At 62.7% G+C, this 9651-nt stretch overlaps 2 protein-coding genes across 3 annotated transcripts in view; one reads left to right on the plus strand and one right to left on the minus strand.

The window, feature by feature from the left end:
• The window catches only part of MAN1B1 (mannosidase, alpha, class 1B, member 1), a 36780-nt gene extending 31855 nt beyond the window's left edge, over positions 1–4925 (plus strand). For both annotated transcript variants that reach the window (XM_011985116.1, XM_011985117.1), the window contains 5 exons: positions 1892–2082; positions 2454–2574; positions 3028–3225; positions 3307–3438; positions 4134–4925. In XM_011985116.1, the coding sequence (XP_011840506.1) occupies positions 1892–2082; positions 2454–2574; positions 3028–3225; positions 3307–3438; positions 4134–4337 (846 nt within the window). In that variant the 3' untranslated portion in view covers positions 4338–4925. The remainder of the gene's footprint in view (positions 1–1891; positions 2083–2453; positions 2575–3027; positions 3226–3306; positions 3439–4133) is intronic.
• Positions 4926–6156: 1231 nt separating this feature from the next.
• On the minus strand, positions 6157–9268 carry DPP7 (dipeptidyl-peptidase 7). The gene is made up of 10 exons (XM_011985118.1): positions 9139–9268; positions 8984–8987; positions 8731–8897; positions 8523–8583; positions 7893–8011; positions 7655–7811; positions 7472–7536; positions 6582–6652; positions 6314–6485; positions 6157–6223 (listed from the first exon to the last, which is right to left on the minus strand). Exons 1-9 carry the CDS (start codon positions 9262–9264, stop codon positions 6350–6352), a joined length of 906 nt encoding a protein of 301 aa, XP_011840508.1. The 5' UTR covers positions 9265–9268; the 3' UTR covers positions 6157–6223; positions 6314–6349.
• Positions 9269–9651: the final 383 nt, after the last annotated feature.

The raw sequence follows: 9651 nt of genomic DNA on the forward strand, positions 1-9651 counted from the left end.
TTTTTTATTTTAGTAGAGACGGGGTTTCACCGTGTTAGCCAGGATGGTCTCGATCTCCTGACCTCGTGATCCGCCCGCCTCGGCCTCCCAAAGTGCAGGGATTACAGGCGTGAGCCACCGTGCCCGGCCTTTTTTTTTTTTTTAAACTCAATGTAATTCATAGGTTCACTGCCTGGTGTTTTTTTGTTTTGTTTTGTTTTTTGTTTTTTTGTTTTGAGACAGAGTCTATCTCTGATGCCTGGGCTGGAGTGCAGTGGCATGATCTCGGCTTACTGCAGCCTTTTCCTCCTGGGTTCAAGTGGTTCTCCTGCCTCAGCCTCCCAAGTAGCTGGGATTATAGGCGCACGCCACCACGTCCAGCTAATTTTTGTATTTTTAGTAGGGATGGGGTTTCACTATATTGGCCAGTTTGGTCTCGAGCTCCTGACCTCAGGTGATCCACCCACCTCACCCTCCCAAAGTGCTGGAATTACAGGCGTGAGCCACCGCACCTGGCCCACTGCCTGTTTTTTTAATTAGGTAGTTTGTCTTGTTGAATTGTAGGAGTTCTTCGTTCTGTATAGTCACTCCATATCAGAAGTGGGATTTGCAAATATTTTCTTTCATCTGTCGGTTTTGTTTTTACTTTGCTTTTTTGTTTTCTATTTCTGAGAGACAAGGTCTCACTCAGTTGCCCAGGCTGGAGTGCAGTAGCCTCCTGAGTAGCTGGGACTACAGGAGCTCGCAGCTACACCAGGCTAGTTAAAATTTTGTTTAGAAAACCCCTGTCTCTCTTTTGTAGAGACAGCATTTTGCCATGTGGCCCAGGCTGGTCTCAAACTCCTGGGTTCACACAATCTTATCACTCTGGCCTCCCAAAGTGGTGGGTTACAGGTGTGAGCCACTGTCCCCGGTCTCTTTTACTTTGTTAATAGTGTGGTTTGATAGATAACAGATGATCATTTTCATGAAGCACAGCTGGTCTGTTTATTGTTGCTCATGCATTTGGCCTTACGTTCGAATCCCTGTTCTTACTCATGAGCTGAACACATCCCTCTTTAGAGCAACTGTGACCACTTGTGGGGAGAAGTGCAGCCCACACCATCCACGTGAGGCTCCCATGCAGACGTTTAGAAGGCGTTTCCACTGCAGCTCAGAAAATGGCCCCAGGCGCCCACAGGCACCCCCACGTCACCAGACGCCCACGGGCACCCCCACGTCACCAGGCGCCCACGGGCACCCCCACGTCACCAGGCGCCCATGGGCACCCCTACGTCACCAGGGCCTGTGGTTGCTGTAGGTACACAGGGATAAGCAGCCAGGCCATGAAGGCGCTTGGCATGGGTTTGGGTGTCTGCATTGGGTAGAGACCTGGAGAGCCCTCCCGGTACCGTGTGCCCCACTGTGGGCCGGGACACCTGGTGCTGCCGGCTGGGCGTGAGCCCTGAGGAGCTGAGGGTGGCTGTGACTTGGAGGACGAGTGGGAGCTCACCAGGAGGGCGTGGAGCCGGGTGTTTCATATCAGGAGCAACACGGGGCTCAGAAGGCAGGCACACTTGCCGTCCCTCCAGAGCCGTGGCTGACGGCCAGGTCTGGCAGGCTCTTGTGAGGACAGTGCCTGTGGTTGTCAGATGCTGTCCCTTCGAGTAAAGGATGAGAGCCATCCTGAAGACGGGTCAGCTCTGTGGTGACCGCCCGTCGGGAGCAGTGACATTCAGGTGCGTTGCACTGGTGGCTGTGTGGCTGTGTGGTGTGGCCACCAGGAGCCATGTGGGCAAGGACAGCTGTGGGCCGGGCACAGAGCTCTCTCTGCTGGGAGTCAGTCGGTGCTGGGGCGAGGGGAGGCATAGCTCACAGAGCCCTCTACAGCTCACCCCAGGCAGTAAACCCACTGTCCTCCTTTCTGCCGCAGGAGGCCGTGGAGAAGGTGACGCAGCACATCCACGGCCTGTCTGGGAAGAAGGATGGGCTAGTGCCCATGTTCATCAACACCCACAGCGGCCTCTTCACCCACCTGGGCGTGTTCACGCTGGGCGCCAGGGCCGACAGCTACTATGAGTACCTGCTGAAGCAGTGGATCCAGGGCGGGAAGCAGGAGACACAGTGAGGCCCGGCCCGCTGCCCCCAGCTCCCGCGGCCCCCAGCTGTGGCCCTCCAGTTCCTGCGGTCCCCCAGCTCCTGCGGTCCCCCGCTCCTGCTGCCCCTCGCCCCACTGTGGGTCAGAAAACCGCAGCTGTGCCAGGCCTGGCGCAGGCATTTCTGTGGGGAGCGTATTCATTCACTTCTCACCGTGGCCTCGGCGGGGGTGAAGGGGGCATCATCACTGAGGGCCATGGGCTGTGCAGGGTGGCACCTTCTGTCCAGCAAGGGCCAGGCCTGCTGTGCTTGTGTGGGCCCAGCATGTGCCTGTCCCTGGCGCCACCCAGGACCTGTGTACCATCCTGGTAGAGTGAGGTGACTGCTGGTGTCCACAGGTTGCTGGAAGACTACGTGGAAGCCATTGAGGGGGTCCGGACACACCTGCTGCGGCACTCTGAGCCCAGTAAGCTCACCTTCGTTGGGGAACTTGCCCACGGCCGCTTCAGTGCCAAGATGGTGAGTGTGTCCGTGGGGCCTTCCGGCCGCCGCCCCTTTTACCTTGGCTTCCAAGGTGCCTGAGTCGTGATGTTAAAAAGAACAACGAAATCCTGGCCATGGCGCCCATGTGGAGGCCCTAGGTAGACCATGGCTGCCTGGCCAGGCCTGTCTTGGCAACAGGGCAGTGAGGCCTTGTGTGGCACCCGGGGTGGGCAGGGCTTCCCCAGAGCAGCTCCCTCCCCCAGCCCTCCCCGTGCCCGGTGTGCAGCAGGTCCCTGGGTGGTGTGTGGGGGCCAGGTTGGAGGGCCTGGCCCAGGCGGCTCCACTGTTCATGTCAAGTGCCCTCGCATGGCCTCCCCTCCCAGGGTACCGGGGCCGAGGCAGCGCTGGGCCCCCACGTTGGCTGCCTGTGCAGCTGCAGGCTGAGGGCCAGGCCTGGGATCTGGGGCTGAAGAGACCCTCTGATTCCAGGACCACCTGGTGTGCTTCCTGCCAGGGACGCTGGCCCTGGGCGTCTACCACGGCCTGCCCGCCAGCCACATGGAGCTGGCCCGGGAGCTCATGGAGACTTGTTATCAGATGAACCGGCAGATGGAGACGGGGCTGAGTCCCGAGATCGTGCACTTCAACCTTTATCCCCAGCCGGGCCGTCGGGACGTGGAGGTCAAGGTGGGCCTGGGCCTGGGTCGGGGTCCGTCAGGAGGAGGTGCTAGCAGGGCTGCCTCGCCCTGAGCTCTGCTCTGCCCACAGCCGGCAGACAGGCACAACCTGTTGCGGCCAGAGACCGTGGAGAGCCTGTTCTACCTGTACCGCGTCACAGGGGACCGCAAGTACCAGGACTGGGGCTGGGAGATTCTGCAGAGCTTCAGCCGGTTCACGCGGGTGAGTGTCTGTCCTCGCCTCCTGTGGTCATGGCCACCGGGCCACAGACACACCTGCCCTTGGTGGTGGCCGTCACCGGGGTCCAGGAGGGGTGGGCTTGCTGCAGCCTCAGGGTGGCCACACTGCAGCCTGGGGGCCCCGGCATCCCCATTCCCACTGAGCTTCATGGTGTGCGGGACCCGGGTACTCAGAGGGGCCGGGCACCCCTCAGTCATCTCTCAGGACCTATCTGGGGAGGATCCCTGCTGTGGGCCCAGCATCCCCCCAATTTAGGAGGCACCCATGACTGGAGCGCCATCCCCACTGTGGGCCAGGCCCCGTTTCAGGTCATGCCCTCCACGTTGGAACCAGATGAGGCCTGAGTCACCTCCTGGCTCTGCTGTCACCTTGGTCTGAGGCCCCTGCTGCCTCAGCTCCCACCGTCTGCCCTGTGTCCTGTGAGGCAGCTGTGAGGCCCTGAGCACAGGTTCTGGGGGAGGCGGTGTCTGTCGCGGTCGCTTGAGGGTTGTTGGCATCTCCAGGTGGGCTCTGGTGGAACCACAGCTCGCCCGGGGGTGGCCACCGTCGAGGCACCCTCCACCCCGAGCCTGCGCTGGGGGCCGCGTTCACCATGAGGTGGAGGGTGCTTCGGTGATGAGGCTGAGGGGGGTGCAGGGTGCCCCCCGTCTGGTGACGAGGCCCTGGCTATTGCGCAGGTCCCCTCGGGCGGCTATTCTTCCATCAACAACGTCCAGGATCCTCAGAAGCCCGAGCCCAGGGACAAGATGGAGAGCTTCTTCCTGGGGGAGACTCTCAAGTATCTGTTCTTGCTCTTCTCTGACGACCCAAACCTGCTCAGTCTGGATGCCTACGTGTTCAACACCGAAGCCCACCCTCTGCCCATCTGGACCCCTGCCTAGGGGGGCTGCTGCTGGCGTGGGGACTTCGGGTGGGCGGAGGCGCCTGGCTGGGTCTGTGGCATTTTCCAAAGGCCCACGTGGTGCCGGCAGCCACTGAGTGGCCCGGGCTCTGAGCTGGCTCTGGGCTCCCCTCGTCTCTCTTTCATCAGGACACCGTGAGGCTGAGTGAGAGCCGCAGTCTTTGTGTGGGGCGGGGTGGGCCGGGCCCCTGGAGCCTCTGCCTGCCTCCTCCAGAAAACACGAATCATGACTCACGATGACTGAAGCCTGAGCAGGTCTCTGTGGCCGACCACAGTGGCCTTCGAGGTGGTCCCTGGTACTGTGGTGACCGAGTGGACAGCCCAGGGTGCAGCTCTGCCCAGGCTCGTGAAGCCTCAGATGTTCCCAACCCAAGGGTCTGCAGGGGCTGCTGTGACCCCACAGGCCCGAGGCTCCAGGGCTGGCTCTGGTGTTTACAAGCTGGACTCAGGGATCCTCCTGGCCGCCCCACAGCGGGCTTGGAGGGCTGGACGGCAAGTCCATCTGGCTCACAGGCCCCTCCAGTGGAATGGGTCTTTTCGGTGGAGATAAAAGTTGATTTGCTCTAACCGTGTGTCTGCTGTGTCTACAGGGGTCTCCGTGACTGGAAAGTCTGGGTGGATGTTGGGGAGAAGCTCTTCTTCGGGTCATGTCTCAGAATTCAGTTTGCTGAGACTGGACTCCAGTTGTCCCCTGCTGGGGGGCAGAGAGAGGCCCTGGGGAAGCTCCGTGTCCCTGGCCCCGTGGGGCAGATGCCTGGAGGGAGGCGTCCTTGCTCCTGCGTCTCACACGGCCTGCTTTCCTGCAGGGCTGGCACTGAGGCGCACAGCTAAGGGATAACGTGGGCCCTCGGGTCAGGCAGCTCCCAGTGGCCTGGCATGGCTGTGGCCCCGAGCCCTGGGCTGTGGTGGCAGAGTCGTCCTCATCATCACTCTATTGCTGTCCCTATCCCAGGGCTGACCCTGGGCCTTGGCTGAGTACCCCCGACTGTGAACCAGGTGACCTCTTAGGGCCACACCCCTCCACTCTCTCCTGTGAAAAATCCACCACCTTCACTTCCGGAAGACTTCCCCTCCCTGGGAAGCCAGAGCTGGTGACAGCACAGGGTAGGGCTACCTGGACCCAGCCCAGGATTGCCGGCCTTGTGCCCCCCTGTAGAGGTCCGGGCCCGGAGTGTGGGCCTCGGCTCTGTCCCCACAACTCCCAACATCCCACAGCAGCCACCTGTGTCCTCCTGGGGACAGTGGGCGTCCTGGGGCTTCCTCTCCTGCCTCACGCTGGGCCCTGACCCCGCACTCCTTCCTCTGTGTCTGGAAAGGTGAGAACAGCAGCTGTCATGCGGCCCTGGTGCCTGCCCCTCGTCACGGTGAGACCAGCGCTGCCCTCCTGGACCGGGTGCCCCATGGCCGGCTGAATGTGCAGGACTAGGGCAGCGGACGGGGCCTGAACAGCCGGAAAAGCTGCACCTTCTCCATCTCACCTGGACCTCTGAGACTAATGTGCTGGGGGCGTGGCCCCAGAGGGGAGGGGACAGCAGCTGCCTGCCCCTTGGGGGCCAAAAGCACTGTCCAGTGGCCTCCCCTGGAGGGGTCGCTGTGTGCAGAGGACGTCAGGGAAGGAGTCACCTTGGAGGTGTGGCTGCCGCCTCCGTCTGCCGCGGCTCAGCCAAGTGAGGCTTCCTTGGGGGGCAGTGGCCACCCTGGCCTGTGCGGGGTGCGCCGCGTCCCCTGCCCTGTCTCTGAGGGTCCCACTCCCCAGCCTGCATGTGGGCCTCACAGAGCGGAAGGGGACATACATGACCAGGCTTCCAGGCATTTATTCAGCTCCTTCCCTGTGCCGCCAGCTGCTTCTTGAGTGAAGCCCACACGCTGGGCCGGCCACGGTGGGCTGAGCTTCGGGGACCCAGAAGGTGCAAACACAGGGCAGGGCTGGGGCAGCCTCCTCCTCCCTCCATTCACTCCATGAGGAGCCTGGAGACCCTTCTAGTCCTGTGCTCAGAGGCTGAGTCCGGACGCCTGACGCAGAGCTGGCTGCTGCTCACGCCTGGCTGCCTTTACCCACTCGCCGATGACGGTGGCCTCCAGCTTTCGTGCCTCAACCACAGAAACAGGATCTTCGGGGTGGGAGGCTCTGGGGAGCGGGCACGGAGGGGGCCCATCAGCCCCAGCCCTCGGTGGGCCTGTCCCGCCCAACCCGCGACCACCGCCAGGCCACCTCCCTCCACACCTGAGGTCGAGGTGGTGCGCGCCCCCCTGGATGGTGATGGCAATGACTGATGCGCTCAGGTTCTTCCGAATCTGTGCTCAGCGGAAAGAATTCCATCAGGTGAAGGAATAAGGCCACTGCCCAGCCTCCGTGGACCCATTGGAAAGGAGACATGAGAGGGTGGAGCCGAGAATCAGTGTCCGTCAAGCAACCATAGAGAGAACCAGCCAGAGAGGGAGGCGGGAAGTGACGAGATGGGTAAGACAGGAATGGGGTAGGGGCCGGGCGAGGGGCCTGTGATCCCAGCACTCTGGGAGGCTGAGCAGGGAGATCGCTTGAGCCCAAGAGTTCCAGAACAGCCTGGGCAATACGGTGAGACTGTGTCTCTACAAAAAAACGTGGTTTTTTTTTGTTTGTTTTGTTTTGAGACGGAGTCTCGCTCTGCCACCCAGGCTGGAGTGCAGTGGCTGGATCTCAGCTCACTGCAAGCTCCGCCTCCCGGGTTCACGCCATTCTCCTGCCTCAGCCTCCCGAGTAGCTGGGACTACAGGCGCCCGCCACCTCGCCCTGCTAGTTTTCTGTATTTTTTAGTAGAGACGGGGTTTCACCGTGTCGGCCAGGATGGTCCCGATCTCCTGACCTCGTGATCCACCCGTCTCGGCCTCCCAAAGTGCTGGGATTACAGGCTTGAGCCACCGAGCCCGGCCAAAAAACGTTTTTTTAAATTAGCTGGGCATGGTGGTGAGCGCCTGTAGCCTCGGTTACTGGGAGGCTTGAGCCTCAGAGGTTGAGGCTGCAGTGAGCCCTGATCTCGCCACTGCACGCCAGCCTGGGCGACAGAGCAAGACCCTGTCTCAAAAAAAAAAAAACAAACAATCTAACGGGGTCACAGGGCCCAGGCCAGGACTCACCCCGCCCCCTGCCCAGGGGTCCAGGTTCCCGTTGGAGAAGATGATGTTGCTGGCGGCTCTGAGATCTGCAAGGGGCAGAGAAAGTGGTGACGTGGCCCCTTGTGGGGGCTGTGAGCCGTGGGCAGGGGGTGCAGAGCTCAGGGCAGAAAGCAGGACGCTGCCCCGCCCCCGCCCCAGCCTTACCGCCCCCCCAGAAGCTGGTCAGCAGCCAGTCGGGCCGGGGCCACACGCCCCAGGTGTCCAGGCAGTACTGCTGGCGGCGCTCATCCGTGAAGGGCAGGTCGGGGAACATATCGGTCACATTGTTGCTGGCGAAGGTCAGGTTGATCTCGGTGCAGGCCTGCAGGTGCCCCAGCCTGAGTCAGGCCAGCCCACGCCTGCCCGTGCCCCAAGTGGTTCCAGGCCATCCACAACCCCACACCTGGTAGTCCCAGGCCCTGGCATCGGGGCCGGTGCCGCAGCCGGTGGGGTCAGCACAGCTGCGGTAGAGCCGGTAGATGTCGTAGCAGTGCTCGGAGCCCGAGGCGTTGTAGACCAGCCCTGAGGAGGAGAGGCGCTGGGGCCCAGCAGCCACACACAGACACACCGCGGGCTCCGGCCACCAACCGTCCCCCCTCGGAAGGTCCTGCAGGGGGTCTGGGGCTCTGGGATCTGTGTCCCAGTGAGGAAGGCCCTCCAGGCTACCTGCTTGGAGGTCAGTGGGGTCTGTGCTGCCAGCCCTGGGCCTGACTGTTGAGGGCCCTCCCACTCCCCACGGGGCAGGGTGGGGCCTGCTGCCCTCTGTTGCCCTCCATGCCTGGGGACTCCAGGGTCCCCTTGATCAGCACCCACCAAGCTGGACCTGGCTACAGCCAGTGCTGGGAGAGTCCCCAAGGATGGCCACTGCCTCCCCCAGGGCTTCTGGGAAGGTCGTGCTGTCCAGCCCACCACAGCCCTGGGGCAGGTGGCAGAGCCCCTGGCTGGGCTACAGATCCTCACTCCACCCGGCCCCAGGACCCAAGCCAAGCCTGGGGTCTCCACACTTGCCCATCTGGGGCCGGGGGAAGGGCACCTGCCAGCGCTCGCAGCCCCGTGATCCTCTGAGCCTCACTCAGCAGCCGGTCACAGCCCACCTGGGGTGCAGGGGCAGCAGCGACTCAGCGGGGTCCCCTCCACCAGCTCCGCCTCCCTGGCTCCCAGGATGAGGGTCAGGCTGCTGGCCACCAGCCTCGGGACGCTCCAGCCGGCCTCTCCCTGTGCCCCGGGAGGAGGCACCTCACCTTGACCGGGTTGGCGGGGAGGGGACCCAGGAAGTCGGTGGGGTAGGGGTAGTCCATCATGGCCAGCACGGTGAAGGCATTCCGGGCGAACATAAAGAGCTGGGTCAGGTCCTTCTCGTCTGACAGCGGCTGGCAGGTACCAAACTCCCAGCGGACCCTGTCGTAGGCTGCATGGAAGGCGCGGAGACTCAAGCCTTGGACATAGCAGGCGCTGGGGCGGGTCGGGCAGTCGGGGGCGGTGGGGGGGCCTCACCTCCCTGTAGGAACAAGTCCTTGATCTGTCCGAACGCTTCCCGCACACCCTGGGTGCACTTGGGACTCTGGCCCTCAAAGTCCTGGGGGAAAGAGACCGTGCTCACTGCAGCTGCTGTCCCTTAGGGGGCCTGGAGGACCCCAAGCCTCACTCACCGCCGTGACGTCCCGGAAGAACTGGTTGGAGTCGCCGAGGCCTGCCACAGCTAGAACGGGCGCGCTGGCTGCCAGTGCCCCCGCCACCAGGTGCGGGTACTTCATCCTCAGGTAGGCGCTGAGCATCCCCCCATAACTGAGCGAGGGACACAAGGTTAGGGCTGCTGCCCCCAACACCCCGTTTCAATCTCTTTCCCTCCTCAGGGGCCCACAGGTCCCACAAGGAGGACACTTCTGAGACCCACAAATTCTGACCCTGGGCCTGGTGCGGGTGCAGCCCTTACTGGGAAAGGCCGCTGGTGTGGCCAGCACATCCCAGCTGAGCAGGTGGCTGGGAGGACAGGCTGGGAGGGCTTCCTGGAGGAGGCAACACTAAGCCTGGAACCCCTGCCTGAGGCCTTAGGAAAAGGCAGTGGTGGGAGTCAAGACGGGAGAGGCCGGGCCAGCGCGCAGCCACCTCTGCAAACAGTGGGGAGAAGGGCTGGGGTCGCTGGGTCGGGGCAGGGGAGGGAG

Source organism: Mandrillus leucophaeus, unplaced genomic scaffold (genome assembly GCF_000951045.1).
Source record: "Mandrillus leucophaeus isolate KB7577 unplaced genomic scaffold, Mleu.le_1.0 Scaffold28, whole genome shotgun sequence".
NCBI classification, from domain to species: domain Eukaryota; kingdom Metazoa; phylum Chordata; class Mammalia; order Primates; family Cercopithecidae; genus Mandrillus; species Mandrillus leucophaeus.